Here is a 16,220-nt window from a genome sequence, read left to right as displayed (position 1 = left end):
AAGTCCAGATATGTTATTTAAAAAAAGTCCTCAGATTCAATATCAAAATCCAGAGGTATCACAGTATAGTGTTAAAACAAACAGAGTAATTAAAAAATAAATCTAGAGACTGTTAAAGAAAAAATCATTCTGACATTTGCTAAAATGGTATCGTTCAGGACCTTTGTGATAGGTGTCAGTACTATCACAACAGGAGGGAGAGAGGGGCTCAACTCAGCTCCAAGTGCAGTAAAGGCAGCTGAGGATTTACAGCCAATGAGCAGAGTGGATGGAAAATTATTAAGAGAAGACATTAAGGGTAGGCGGCTTCTTGTTAAACCAACTTAACAGGATTTTCATGGAAGGCAGGCCAGGGTGATCAGACATCAGGGTAGCTGATGAGAAATTTTCAGGCAAATTGCCGAAAAACAAAGAATATGTTAAGAGCAGCAAAAATACTCATTTCATAAAAGGAAATGATGTATCATTCATGGATGACTTCTTACTACAAACAATAGAAGCCAGTAGGCATAGGAATGACATATTCTGAAGTACCGGGATGAAAAACAACCACCTATCGACCAGGGATAATGTATCTGGTGAAAGAATCCTTCAAATTGAAGGTAAAATAAAGACATTCAATCTCTTTATATAATGCATCACATTAATAAAACAAAGCAAAACTACATGATAATCTCAATAAACACAGATAAAGCAGTTGATAAAACTGAATGTCTATTTATGAAAAACAAAGATTCAACAAACTAGAAATAGGGGGAAACTTCTTCAACCTGAAAAGACCATCTACAGAACAACCGACAGCTAGTGTTATACTTAACGACGAGGGTGAGTGCCTCTCCATCAGATCAGGAATGGGAAAAGGATGCTCTCAGCACTTACACTCCCCATTGTACTGGAGGTTTGAGACAGTGCAACAAAGTACATAAAAGAACAACAACAGAAGGCATCGGGTTGGTAAGATGAAGTAAAACTATACTTATTTGAGGAAGATACAATTACCTATGTAGAAAATACAAAGTAATCTACAAGAAACTATAAGAACTAGCCAATGATTGCCAAGGTGAAACAAAATCGGTTGTACTCTTATATATTAGTGGTGAACAATCCAAAAATAAAAATATTTTCATCCAAAGTAGCCTAAAGAACGACAAAATAGGGCCCCTGGGTGGCACAGTCTTAAGCATCTGCCTTCAGCTCAGGGCGTGATCCCGGTGTTGTGGGATCGAGCCCCACATCCGACTCCTCCGCTATGAGCCTGCTTCTTCCTCTCCCACTCCCCCTGCTTGTGTTCCCTCTCTCGCTGGCTGTCTCTATCTCTGTTAAATAAATAAATAAAATCTTTTTTAAAAAATGACAAAATACCTAGGAATAAATTTAGCAAGATAGGTGCAAAATATACACACCAAAATCCACAACATTGCTGAGATAAATTTAAAAGCATGTTGGAAAGACAGTCCATGTTCAGATAAATTTAAAAGCATGATTGAAAGATGCAATAAGGTTAAGATGGAAATTCTCCACAATTTATTTGGTTTGCAAATTCAACATAGCCTCTACCAACATCCTTATCAGTCTTTTTTAGTAGAATTTGTCGAGTTAATCCTAAAATTTATATGGAAATATAAGAGACCAAGAATACCCACAGCAATTTAGGAGAGAAAAATAATTTAAAAAGACTTACACTACCTGATTTCAAAATAATACTATTAACCTACAGTAATCAAGACAATGTGATTTTGACATAAAGTAAACTATACATGAAAGGAACAGAAGTCCAGAAATAACCTCTTCCCGTTTATGGCTAACTGATTTCCAACAAAGATACCAAGGTAATTCAGTGGGGAAAAGATCATTTCTACAATAAAAGCTGCTGAGGCAATTAGATATTTCTGTGCAAAAGGTAAAAAAATAAATAAAAATAAAAATGCACTGAGACCTTTAGCTCATGCCATTCAAAGTGGATCACCTATACAATATAAAAGCTAAAACTATGAATCTTGTACAAGATATACAGAGAAAAGTCTTCATGAACCTAGGTTGGTGAACATTTTCTTAAATATGACATCAAAGCATGAAACACAAAAAGAAAAAATGATAAATTGAACTTTCTCAAAATTAAAAGCTTTTTTCTCTTCCAAAACCACTACTAAGAATATGAGAGACAAAACACAAATCATGAGAAAATATTTGCTAATCATGTATCTGTTAATGGACTTGTATTTGTAATCTACAAAGAAAAACTGCAAGTCAATACTAAGAAGACAAACACTCCAAATTAAAAAAAAAAAAGGGCAGAAGATTTGAATAGACATTTTATCAAAGATGGAAAAATTGCTAATGAGCACATGAAAATATCTCAAAATCACTAGCCTTTGGGGAAATGCCAATTAGAATCACAATGAGATATGGCGAGTTACCTGCTTTAATGAGCTTGATAACGTAACTGACAATAGCAAGTATCAGTGATGATGTGGACACATAAAGGGTACAGGCATTTTGAAAGGAATCTGGCAGTTTCTTGAAAAGGTAAGTATATACCTTTCATACAACTGAGCAATTCTGCTCCTGGGTGTCTCCAGATACACTCAATAGAAATTAAAAAATATGTGTCCATAGAAAGGCATACAGAGCATTCCTAGCTACATTATTCATGTTCTTCAAAACTGGAAATAGTTCAAATGTCTATCAGTTAGTGAACAAACAAACAAGACGTGCTGTTTTTATACAATGAATACCACTGAGTACTTCAAAGAAACATATACAGGACTGAGTCATGCTACTGCATAGATGGCTAACACAGTCATACTGCTTCTTCTGCTAAATCAGTAGTACCGAGTCACACTAAGTGAAAGAAGCCAGGCCAGGTAAATAAATAAATAAATAAATAAATAAATAAATACATACATACATACATAAATACATAAATACATAAATACATAAATACATAAAATAAAAGGCTACATGTACATTTCCAAATTTTAGAAATTTTTAGACAAGGTCTATTTTTAGGGACAAAAAGCAGAACTAGTTTCCTAGAGGAAAGGTTCCTAGTTCCACAAGGGACCATTCTGGGTGATGAGGATGTTTGGACTTAGATTGTGGTACATGTTACACAACTGTTACTAAGAAATCACCAAAATGTATGCCAATGATGAATGTGTTTTAGGACATGTAAATCATGCTCAGTAATGCTCTCAAAAAATGACAAAGAAAATTTTAACCACATGCAGGATCTTTATCCATCTTTATCCATTTTGCCTTTCTACTGCATTGACAGGATACTATTCAGGGTGACCAGAACCCCTGTAATTGTTCATTCGTTGTTTTGTGATTTGATCCATTTTTCTTTCTCCTTTCTCCCTTCCAACACGTGTTCCAAAGTTGAGGTCTTGGTTGTATTTTATAAACAAGTTTTCTCTTTTAAACTTTTATGTACTACCCCTCAGGTAATTGACTATCAGCTCCATGCTATTCCAATGACACTTTTTAAAACCTACTCCTTCTCACTGGGAACGGACAGAAGGGAAAGTTTTGGAAAGTAAGGAAGCACACCTGCCGTATGGAAGAAAAGTGGAGTATAATCAGCAAATCCCACTTTGGAGGGATGAGTCTGTGTTAAGAAAAGTCATTAAAGGGAAATAATGTAAAAATGTGGAATATGGAATGGGAATAAGCAAAGATTTCAAGGAAGGATCTCTTCTGTGAGAACATCTTCTGAGAGAACATTTCAGAGCAAGAGTAACCCTGTCAACAGCTCCTCTCAGATGTGATACTGACTCTGGCTAATGTTAGAGGACGCCACTGCTTTCGGCTTTTTCATGAAGCCTAGATATAAGGCCTACCTGGGATCATGGAAATGTAGTTCTCCACAGTACCTTTGCTGAGGTTTGGACAGATTAGGGGACAACACTGTGTTGCCTCATGAGAGACAAATGCCTATGGCTCTAAAAGGATGCCCAGAAATTTGTGTCAGTGAAAATTTATACCTAGGGGAAGGCGTATGGTTATGATGTGAAAGCAGATGAAACCCAGAGTTGCCTGAAAGATAGTCTCTGATGCTTACTCGGGGAATGGAAAATGTATGATATGTAAGAACAACCTGGGTTTATTGGGAAAGCTGATATAATCATGGCATTATCAATTGAAGCATGTTGTGTTAAACATTCAATCTCTTGGCCTCAGCTGTATGATACAATAAAGGATTTTTGGTTCACTTACATAGTTGATAAAAATGAAGCTTGAATGGATATTGATCTCTTGGATACAAAGATTATTTGGGAAGGCAACCTAAAACTCAACAGCTAGGTAATAACCATGGGGACAGATTTGTTGGAGGAAGAAATTAATTTACGTTTGAAAAACTTACAGACACAGTTGAATGCCCCTATCAGCACTTATAAAAAGGTATAAGTAATAGAAGATGAAGGAAAGAAATAATCTTTAAAATGTTAAAGAAATATCAGACAACTTACATAGGAAAAGGTATGGTTGGAAATGTATTTTGCAGAGAGAATTCCAATTTCTTACCCAGTAAAAGATATCCTGCTGTTTACCAGTCTTTGGGTAAGTCTGCTTTTATGCATTGGGTATTATAGAAGTTGCTATAACAAAACTTTTAGGAAAATGCCTCCGATGTATGTATCAAGGGGGTAATATAGCCCAGGTGCAGATGATTTCGAAGACATCAGAAGTTGTATTTAGAGGTCATAAGACTTCCACTCTATTATCACCATAAAAGTTATGCTGTCGCCTGCCCTGTATCCTCACTTGAGGCTAAATAAACTTGGTGCTACAAGAGGCCTCTTGATTCTCAACTTTGGCGGTCAGTCTGAACCTAAGACCACGCCTGCGGATCAAGTACATTGGGCAATGCATAAATTAGTCCTGTCCAGATTATGCTCTCTGCAACCTTAATGTAAGCTGGTGATGCTTTGAAGCTAAAAAAGCTTATAGGGCTACTCGTCACCTCTCTTCTGTTCAGCATGTCCTAGACTAATCCAAGATGGCAGCCACCTCAGTAGAGCAGGTGTTTAGCAAAGGAACTTCCAGGCATATAATTCATTAACAATACCACAATCACTAATTTTTTATGGACCATTCAAAGTATTATTATTGGAGATGGAGCTCTCACTTAGGTATTCCTCTGCCTGATAAAAAGCTCAAGAATAAAACAGCAACAAGATGACTTTTGCAAGTGTTTCTTTATAACGCTTAAGAATCTGGAGAGCTAGTTCCTTTTCTGTGGCAACTTCATAATCCTCTTGTGGAGGTTCATTGAGTCTCTGAGCCTATAAACTGGAGCCTTGACTGCTTTCAAGCTGCTGCACTCTCCACAGAGAGCTTGTACCCTCATTACCTCCAAGAAAGATTTCCTCAAAGTCGGCTTCCAACAAATGCCATAGCCCAGGCCTTACCTCACCAATTTAAAGACCTCATCTTATATACTTCTTCAAGAAATCTTACATAGTCTACAATGACAAATCTGAATTGCTCTGCTATGCAGGGTATGCCTTTAATTGATAGGTAAACTGAACTATTTATTCAGACCTTAATTTGTGCCAGACACTGCATTCTAAAGTGCAGAAGATAGAGACAGAATAGACAGCTTGTGGTCTAGAAGAGGAGACAGGAAAGAAAAGTATCTTTAATAGATGTGCTAGTAGAGAAGGATAAGAACACATTATAAAAAATCCCCAAATGCCTGTAATGACAGGGGCTTGGAAGAATAAACCAAAGCATACTTGACTTGGTAAAAGAAAGGCAAATCTTTCACCATTCAGTTTCCCCCCCTCTCCAACCACATTCAGAGTGGTATCCTTAATGCCCCATGAAATCCCATGCCTTTGGTGGTACCCGTCCACCTCCAATGACCTTCCTGTCTGGGCACTAATCATCCTGATTGGTTCATGGAGTTCTCATCAGCAGTGAAAACTTCCCGGCTATTCAAGCCCTACCAGACCATCCTCCCCACTCAGGTTTAATGAACTCTCATCATATTCTTAGTCTGTTCCATGTAATTTAAAAAAAATCAATAATGGTTTGTGATATTTTCTGAGTATTTCACTGTGAATAAGGATCATCTCTTACAATATATATGCAGCTTCTCAAGGCTTAGCACTGTGTCTTCTTCATCCTAATTTTCAGAGCCTCGAGTGTAGCATCACATACATAAAAATGTACACACATTAAATTATAATTTGTCTAAGAATATACCTGTACAGCATGTGTTTGTAATACGCATGTATGTTAGGGCTTTTTCGGTGGTGTTTTTGCTTGTTTTATTGGCCAAACTGAATGCGCAAGTTTACTAGGCTTCCAAGAAATCCCTTACTGCTCTGTTTGGAGTATTGGCTTTTTTCTAAGATTCCCTATCTTTGAAACATCTCAATATGCAAGCATTTTTCTTTTACTCGAATGACTATGCTTTGACATTTTAAGATAATTTACTGCAAGAGGAAGTTGAGAGGGAAACAGTTTTTGTTTGTTTTCTGAAACAATAGTTGAAAAAAGCGAACAAACTTTGGTGATATACAGAAAAGAAAAAGATATATAAAATATATTACACATTTTTGTTTCTCCTAGTTTCTTCTGATTTCTAAATTTCTAAAATTCTAAATTTCTACCAATTATCTAGTAAACAAGCCATATCTAGAACTGTAATGATGAGAAAGAATATTATCCAAATTAAAAATGTACAATGTAGATGATATTAAAAGCAATTGTATACAATTAAAATCTTTATAAAAATGAAGGCATTTAAGCATCAGTTATTGAACTTGACCATGGAGAGCTTTCACTGTGACAACCCAAAACATGCTAGATAAATATAAAAGAAAAGGAACTTAACTGCCTTTACAAATACATTTTCTTTGAAAAGCTGGGTTTCTAAATATATCAGGAAAGGGGTATGGCAATTGAAAAATACTATAAAAGCCAAACGCGAGAATTATTTTTTACCTATACGAGTTCAAAATGCAGATGTTTGTGATCACTGTGTTGACATCATTAATATTTTCCCCGGTTTATCAAATGGGAAAGCTTCATCTACACAACACAACTCTTAAGGTCTTAAGAGCAATTTAGATGTTAAAAATTTTGCAGTGTTTAATTGGATGCTATGAGCCGTATTGATCATCATGACAAAAACAAAAATATCTTATGCCTTTCTTCCTTACTACACTAGTAATTACTGAAGGTCAGAAATTAAATGTTAGTAGTTCCTTTTTTCCTTACAACTTGCACAGCGCTGGGGACTTCACTTAGCACAGTGACTGTTTTTCCAGTAAGTGTGTTAATTATTCACTATTGCTTCTCCAAAAACATGGGAATACTTTCTCATGACATGTTTTCAGTTAGATTGTTCAGCCTCTCAAGAGCCTTCATCAGAGAGATTCTTCTGGATAATCAAGCTAGGAAGTACGATGTCCTAGGGATACTAATACACCTGCAGTTTAGGCTGATTAATTTTTAATCACTTTAACCTGAAATACAGGTAAATTCCCAACACTCATACATAAATTAAAGAACACTTCTTTCACCTGCACCCATTAATTCCTTTATCCATTTGTTCATTAAACAAACATTTATAAAAGGTTTAGTATGGACCAGGTGTTCTGCCTGATGTTGAATACAAATAGCAGTGAAACAAGACAGAAAATGGAGAAACTGACAAAATCTACAAATCATTTGAGCTCACTTGATCTTATTAACTAATCAGAGAAACAGATCATTAAAATTATAATAAACTTGGAATATGCTATGAAGGAAGAATCAGGCTGCCCTGGGATAATAGTGGGAGTGAAATTTAGGAAAGGAGTCCCAGAAGGCTTCCTTGAGGAGGTGACATGTAAATTGAGATCTTAATGATGAAAAGCATGTGAATAGAAGGGGATGCATTAAGAGAGCAAGAGAAAGGTAGTTGGCAAGAAGGCAATTGGAGAGTCATCAGCAGACTGGTCACGCAGGATAGTGACTGGGCTTTATTCTGATAGCTGCAGAAAATCACGGAAGGCATCAACATGGCAATTGCTGCTTTGATCTCAAATTTACAAGAGTCCTGTGGGTGCTGCATGGAGACACGGGGGAGAGGAGATACACCTGGAGCCCAGAGGAGGGCACTGCCGGGTCCAAGGAAGAGCAGCTTGAGGTGGATGATAGCAGTGGAAGAGACTGTAGTAGATGCATTTGGTTGGTGTGTAAGGAGAGATCAGTAGGACTTGGTAACTGATTGAGAGGAGGAAGTGAAACTGTCAGGAAAACTCTGGTTTCCAAGCTGAGTGGCTACATGGAAGGTGGTACTTTTTCACAGGTGTAAGTGTCGTCCATGTGTACAAAATGCAGATGGTGTAACTGAGTCTCAGATTCAATGTCAGTGAGTAACCTACACACATTAAGAATCTTGATTTTATGTTTCCGTTCTAATGCAAGTGGGTTCGGGTAAGAAATTGTATGGTCTTTGGTAAAATTAAATTGTTTCAAATATCAAAAACAAATGAAAATTGTGTATGAATGCAAAAAACACACTTACATTTCTGTAAGGTTTGCTCATAAAATCATTATCTGGGATTTGCTGACATACTAAACTCTACCAAGACTTTACATATATAGAACCCTCCCTCAAACTTGAGTCATGATATCACAAACCCAAACCCAACCCCCCCCCACATTTACCACAAAGAACACTCTCATTATTTTACATAAAATAAATTGTCAAAAGGCATTAAAATACTACATGGGTTTATCCTAATTTTGTTCATAATGCTGGAAATCATAAAGAAGAATTTCAATATATACTTTTACATGTAGCGTTCATGTGTCCTCCACAGAGTACTAACTAATACACATGACCCATGAGGATATACACAGATAAGGCAGTAAAGGTTATTAATCATTGTAAATGCTTTATACAATCCATGAACATAGTTCAACAATAATAATAACTAGATAACATGTATGCACAATGTATTTGCAAAGTACATGTGTGTTGGTAGCTTATAGGACTAATTTAATACTTAGAACACCTTTGTGAAGCTGGTACTACAGTTATCACCTTTTAAAGAGTAAAAAACCTTAGTACAAAGGACTGGGCTAATTGTCCAGAGTCACATAAGGGCACAAAGTGGCAGGAAGGGGACACAGCTTGTCTGGATCCAAATTCTACCATCTTTAACTTGGATTCAACATCAACTCTGCCACTTAGAAACTTAGTGATTTGGGACCGATCATTTATCAGTGTGTTCTTCATAAAATGAGGCTGGGAACAAATTCTTCATAAAATGAGGCTGGGAACAAGAAATATTTTCAGTCATTTCCAGCTGTAGTGTTCAAGGACCTGAGATACAGCCTAACTAAGAGAAATGTATCAGTGTCAAGTGTCTTCTGTCTGAGGAGCAGGAAAGGCGTGGCCTCGCTGAAGCTGTGGAGTTAGGGAGGGACCTTGGGGGGCGTAACACTTTGTTTATGACGGAGGGAATACTGATGCCAAACAGAATGCATTTCTAGAATGAGACTTCTTCTGCACTGACTGAGAGAGCATTAGGGGAACAAATTCCACAGCTATTTGGTGAACCCCTACCATGGAGAAGTGATTGTGCTGAGCACTGGGGGTTAGGTATCATTAAGAGTTTGTGTCCTAGAGGAATTTTCAGATCAGCAGGGTAGACAGACACATAAGAGCCAAGCGCCATGCAGGGCATGGTAAATCATGTGCCATGGTTAAGAGCTGCTAGCTGGACATGTGGGAGGATGGTGGAAGGAACTATTATTTCAGATTTGCTAGGAAAATAAAGGCTTTATTTAGAAAGTCACATTTGAGCTGTGTGTTAAAGAATGAAAAAAAAAAGATATAATTTGGATTGAACATTGAAACTTGAGAGAGATGTCAATAGGCACAGAATGAGAAGTGATAGTTAATGTTGAAGTCAAACAGAAGGAACAAAATAAAGCCCTCTATAGGATCTCAAAGTCGATGACGTGGAGGGATGTAGCAGGAGATAAGACAGAAGCATGTGAGGTATTACAGGATGTTCTTGATGGCATGCGTGGAGATTGGGCTCTTCCTCCGGTAAGGAAGACCTGTCCTGACTCCTGCCAAATAAACACCTGTGGGGCGTCTGTGGAAATAGGGTTACTGGTGAGAGTCCACTCTTGTAGCTTAATTCCTGGCAGGCCATAGACACGGAAAGGGAAATAATGACAGATACATTTTGAAGCAGAGATTTCAGCACCTGGACAGTCACCTGCATATGGGCAGGTGAAGGGGGTATGAGAAACAGGACTCTGAGGTTGCTGCTAAAGCCTCTGTAATCTTAGATTAATGGGGCCCTTCACAATGTAGAGCCTCCAATGGAGACAGGATGTGTGTGTGTGTCTGAGTCTGTGTGTTTCTGTATTCGATGAAAGATAGTGGATTAGCTAATTTATCTTGAGTATGTCCAGTCCGAAGTGCCTACCCAAAACGTGCACTCCCCTGTACAACAGATCCTTGGAATGCCAGCTGGATGTTGAGGTCCCCACAGGCCATTTAACCTTGGGAGACAGGAGTATACATCGTGGTAATGACTAAGAATGTGGGAATACATGAAACCAAGCACCGCATATTGATTTTTGGAGAATGTTAATATTTAAAGAATAAGAAGTGAACAAGGAGCCAGCAACACGTTCTTTAGTCACCAGGGAGGTGGGATGACAACCAGTTTTCCATAAAATGGGGCAGACGAGAGTTTCACCAGATAAAGGAGTGAAAAATGTTTTCGAGTTTGACAGTTAAAGAGAGACTTATCCGATTCATGACTTTGTATGATTCTCATGGTATTATGTGAGTGAAATAATAGAATAATAATTAGTAGTTATAAAGTAATAAATTAACAGATTCTGAAAGTGTATCCATCAATCCAAGTGCCTGAATATATGAGAGTGGGACAGCAGCATGAGGTCTTACCTGGGAGAAGTGTTTAGACCAGGGCAGGGGAGACGTAAAGGTGTTTATAGATGGACAGGAAGGAGTCAGGAGAGAGGAGGACATTGCTGTAGTTAAAGAAAGGGAATGAAATGGAGTAATGAGTAGAGCACAGGTGAAGGTGGGGGAGGGGATGGAGGTTAAAGCAGCAAAGAGGAGTAAGAAGTGGGACAGAAGATAGGAACTGGAGAATGAGAAAAATGGAAGGAGGTGGGGGTAAGAATCAAAGGACTCAGCTCCATATGAGACTCTGTCTTCATAAATTAGGAATTTCGATTTTCCAAGGTATGAAATCTTGTTAAGGGTAAAGATGAGTTTTCTCAAAACTAGCCATATATTAGAGCTGCTTTGTTTTATAAGGTGAAATCTCCTGATGTGGCTCTATGGTGAGTGGCCAGATGGCTGAAATAAAGTCATGTTGGGGTGGAGTTGAGGAGTCCGTATTTTCAAAGGCTGTTCAGGGAAATCTCTTTATTCAATTAGGATCAAGAACACTGATTCATGAAAGTTGTAAGAGTTTAGGAATAGCATCTATGGACTGTGGACTGGATAGGTAACCACTGATAGGAAAATCTACATCTTCAAAATATTAAAATTATATATCAAAATCTCTATCTTCAATGTTGGGCAATTGGTTTTTCGAGAAAACCAGCGATGTGTGAAATGAAACCTAGAACAACAGAGTGTGATATCCATGTGTGCCACCCTGTAGGATTTCATCGATGGCCTACAAGATGGTCTTTCATGCAAAAAATCATTCTCACTCATGCCAGTAATTTCCCCCTAAACACAAGATATGCTAATAATCTGATGACACTTCATTTTCAGTTATGAAAGACACAGAAGCTGTTTTAGGGCAGTGCTCCTCCAGATGTGGTTCATGAACCACTCTGTTCCTATTTACAACAGTAGGGCACAGGAGATATAAAGTCAGAGGACTAATTTATAACAGAATTGCTAATAAGGACCTGGTTCCTCACATCTTTCTGACCAACCTATCCAGTTCTTACAGGCTCCTCCTAACAAGAAGGGAGTAGATTCAAATAGTTGAGCATGTACTTAGATCGGGCCAAGAAAGTCTCATGGCTACATTGAAAATTATAGATTCAAAATGATCTGATTAAAATATACTTAAAATCTATGGGTGCCTGGGTGGCTCAGTCAGTTAAGCATCTGCCTTCAGCTCAGGTCATGATCCTGAGGTCCTGGCATCAAGCCCCATGTCAGGCTCCCTGCTCAGCGGGGAGACTGCTTCTCACTTTGCCCCTCCCCTCTGCTTGTGCTCTCTCTGTCAAATAATAAAAAAAATAAAATATACTTAAAATCGGTTATCCAAGGTGCTCTCTACTGGAGAATGCTCACTGTCCCCTTTTCTTCTAATATTCCCATTGTTTTTGACATAAGAATACTAACCAAATGTAAACAAGTTGATCTTGGGGTCAGTGGGGGAAAGGCAGGCTGATGAGGGGCTGGGGTGGGCGCAGCACAGAACCTATTCTGTGACTCTTACAAGGCAGGTGCAGGCTACAGTTCTGAGCCATTTTGCTTCATTTACAAATCTTCTGCTCAATAAGAAATCTATTTCCTTTTATTTCTAGACCCCTGGAGGATGTTTTAAGCCACACCATTCTGTTACCACACAGAGGGAATAACATTTAAAATACTAATCATAAGGCTTCATTTCTTGGTGTTTAAATAATTTTAAAAATAGAGCCATAGAGAGGCAAACAATAGTCTATCTTCATAATCTGTGTGGTTCAGGGAGATATATAAAATATGAATCTTTAAAGGCAAGAAAAGATCTATTTTATAAAGAGGTACATAGGGAAATTAACTTTTGCAGCCTGGAAATGCCAGAAATAAGCTTTTGATCCCCTAAGGCAAACATTTTTTGAGATACAGTTCCCCCATATAATTGCTATGGTTTTCTTATTTACACTTTCCAGTTCCCTGCTGGTTGTTTATATATATATATACTTTTACTTTCAATTATGTTACAGAGATGAGAATCAGGTCTAATTAAATAAGAACATGGCAACTATTGTCATTCCTTTATCTGTATAAACTGTAGTTTTGCTGCATTTATAGTAGGTGCCTTGGTAAAGATAAATGTAGCTCTCTAGGTCCACCATTGACTAGAAATAAAGGCCAGGGCATTACGTCTTCCCATGCATTCATATCCCCTTGCCTGCAAGTCTCCCCCTGTCATCCTCGAATAAACACTTACTAAGCATCTACTACACTGAGCATGCTAGTCACTATGGATATAGAAGCTATGCATGCAGGAATAAACTAATCAGAGTTCTGTGCTCAACACAAATGGTTGAAAGGGTGAATTTCATCAATACAAGACATTCACAAGCAAGACAGGAATGAAATGTATCATGGCATTTCCCCCAATACCAAATATAGCTGAGGATATTCACACATGCAAACATGTACAGGTGAATTTCCAGCCTTTACATCACCCTCTATGACCCTATCTAATGATATAATGTAATTGTTATGTAATATGCAATGTGTAATTTAGTAATAATTTGGAGATATTCAAATACTCCAAAAGTATATAGAATCATGGCCTTCCTGGCCTGAAAGTTACTTAGAATTATTGAGTCTGACTCTCAGAGTTAGAAGATAATCTGCATTAGTGATCTTTATGTGGCTGGGCAACTGAAACTCTTGGGGTTCGTTTTTCTAATGTCAATAACGTATGTATTGCTCATAAAACTTCATCCAGGAAAGCTGACATGAAATCTTGGTTGTTTGGATTTCTAAACAGCTCCCTCGGTAATTCTGCAGTATGGACAGTTTGGAAAGTACTAGACTCAACTCATCTCCAGATTTCTAAAAACCCTCAGTGAAGAATATTATGACTTCTTAATGACTTATACTCAAAATCAAAAAGAAAATATTTTGAGATAACTTATACTTAATTTAAATGCAGTAAGTACACAGTTAATAATACAAATAAGACAAATCAAGAGAAAGATTTTGCCTGATTTCTGTGTTTTCAAAGACACCATTTACTATGTAATTCTAATTTTCTCTGTTGTAATGATTCTGTGTTATGTCCGTCCAGGTGACCACTAACAGTATCATCCACCAATTAATTTGGCAGTCTTCTGTTCTTACCACCAAGGGAAATTTAATCCACATTTTCAGAAGTTCAAAATAATCTGAAGTTTTCAACTACATGTCTAATATCTGAAACTGCAGTGTGTTAAATATATTATTATATTAACTAATTAAATATATTCAGAACATTAAATTTTTAAAAATCAACTATAAACTGGTCAAATAGCTATGTTTACATTTAACAACTAGTTAATTCCACTTTAAAGTGAATATAAATGGGGTGTCTGGGTGGCTCTGTCGGTTAACAGCTGCCTTCAGCTCAATCCCGGGGTCCTGGGATCGAGCCCTGTGTTGGGCTCCCTGCTCAGTGGGGAGTCTGCTTCTCCCTCTCTTTCTCTCTCTCTCAAATAGATAAATAAAATCTTAAAAAAATAAAGTGCATATATACACATTTTTATTTGAAAAGTAGACATAAATCTAAAGCTTTCTAAGCTAAATTATGTCATTTCATGAGTCTGAAGTTCATTTTCATTTCTTCAGCAGTTTCTTAACCATTGCATAATGCCCATGGAAGTAACTGCTTTGTGTAAATCTTCATCCCATATGGGGAGTTACCTGTATGACACTGTCGCCGGGGCTCATGTCTGTATACACATAGACATCGTAGGATATTTCAGGGAACGTTGGAGTGTTATCGTTTGCATCCATCACCCGAATATTGACAATAACTGGCTCGCTCTCTTGCACACCATCGAATGCCGTTATCTTTGGGGACAGAAAAATACATGTAACAGAGAAGTCATGCAAACATAAGCAGTACAGAATGCACTCTTATGATTTAAGATGTTTCTTATATATAATTTCAGTTTTCAATGGGTGCCAAAATGTTTTCTTGATAAAAGGAAATAACAAACCTACAATAGCGCATATAAACGAAGTATTTTAACATGCTAAGAAGCAATTACAGAGGATTCCGTTTTATTTTTAATGTATTCAATTCCAAGCACATTTTAAATAAGCAGATATGTAAAATGTCTTAGAGGCTTGGAGTGAGCCAGTAACACTGCTGATTCTTAAGAGTTAACTACTACTTAACTTTTAAACAATTAATAGGAAGATATTCTTCACTTTTCCATATTTTGTATACAATGCCATAGATGCTTTTATAGCCAACATACTTATATCACACAAGACAGTAGGCGATGTGATGTCTTTTTCTGGCAATTCACAAAATGACAAATTTTAAAGGACTTATTGCCATTAGCTAATAGTGACATCTTAATTCCATCATTGACATTTTAGGAAGGCTGACCAACAAAGTCAGCGTTGTAACACCGCCATCCTTGTTCTGAATGACTTCTGAAATCCACTCTGTATCTAAGTTTTAACTACTGGGTTTCTGGAAGCTCTGGCTGTGCTGCGTTAGGTTCTCCAGAAGAAATCCCACGTAGGTCCCACAATCTGTACTTTTCTATCAGCTCATTTTCCTCTTATATCTGAATAAAATCTAGTCAGAAATTTGGATAATACAAACTTTCTTTTCAACTGTATCCACTTCTCAACCACGCTAGTCATATATACACATATATATTTCTATGTTACAGTAACTATTTACAATTACAGCTTTAATAATCTCCCCTCACCTTTTTTTTTTTCCCTTGGTTAACCTAAACTAGGTTCTCTCCATCAGATAATTCTGTTTCAGTGGAGGTGAGGGGGGCCGTGTCCTGTGTGTTATAAGATGCTTACCAGCATCCTTGGTGTCTCCCTCCATGATACCAATAGCACCCCTCACAGGAGTGATGACCAATGTGTCTGCAGACATTGCCAAATGTTCCCAGGGGACGGGTGGGATGGGCTTGGGGACCACAGGGATCATCCCAGTGGAGAACCCTTGACCTAACCCTCTGACAAAATTTAAAATGTAATTAAAAAAAACATAAAATAAGTTAAAATAAAATAAAGGTTAGGAAATAATTTTTTGCTTGTGGATTCTAGCTGACAATATCTCAAATTTAAGTCAATTATGAGTGTATGGTAAAAAATGAGACTCCTATTTTCCTGTTTCCATTTTGAAAATTATTTTTCCTCTGTTGGAAAGAGTGTTAACACAGCTGCACAAAGTTATAAAACAGAAAAAGGAGAAATACATGTGAAGGATTTTATTATTAATATGTTCAATTTCTTG

The 16,220-nt window shown here is 37.3% G+C and overlaps 1 protein-coding gene across 15 annotated transcripts in view; it reads right to left on the bottom strand.

Annotated features, from left to right (window-relative positions):
• Positions 1-16,220, bottom strand: part of PCDH15 (protocadherin related 15) — a 768,547-nt gene that overhangs the window by 316,063 nt on the left and 436,264 nt on the right. For all 15 annotated transcript variants that reach the window (XM_040624601.1, XM_040624600.1, XM_040624598.1 and 12 more), the window contains one exon: positions 14,648-14,797. In XM_040624601.1, coding sequence (XP_040480535.1) covers positions 14,648-14,797 — 150 coding nt within the window. The remainder of the gene's footprint in view (positions 1-14,647; positions 14,798-16,220) is intronic.

Source organism: Ursus maritimus, unplaced genomic scaffold (assembly GCF_017311325.1).
Source record: "Ursus maritimus isolate PB19 unplaced genomic scaffold, ASM1731132v1 scaffold_7, whole genome shotgun sequence".
NCBI lineage: Eukaryota > Metazoa > Chordata > Mammalia > Carnivora > Ursidae > Ursus > Ursus maritimus.
This window is presented reverse-complemented; position numbering and strand designations above follow the sequence as displayed.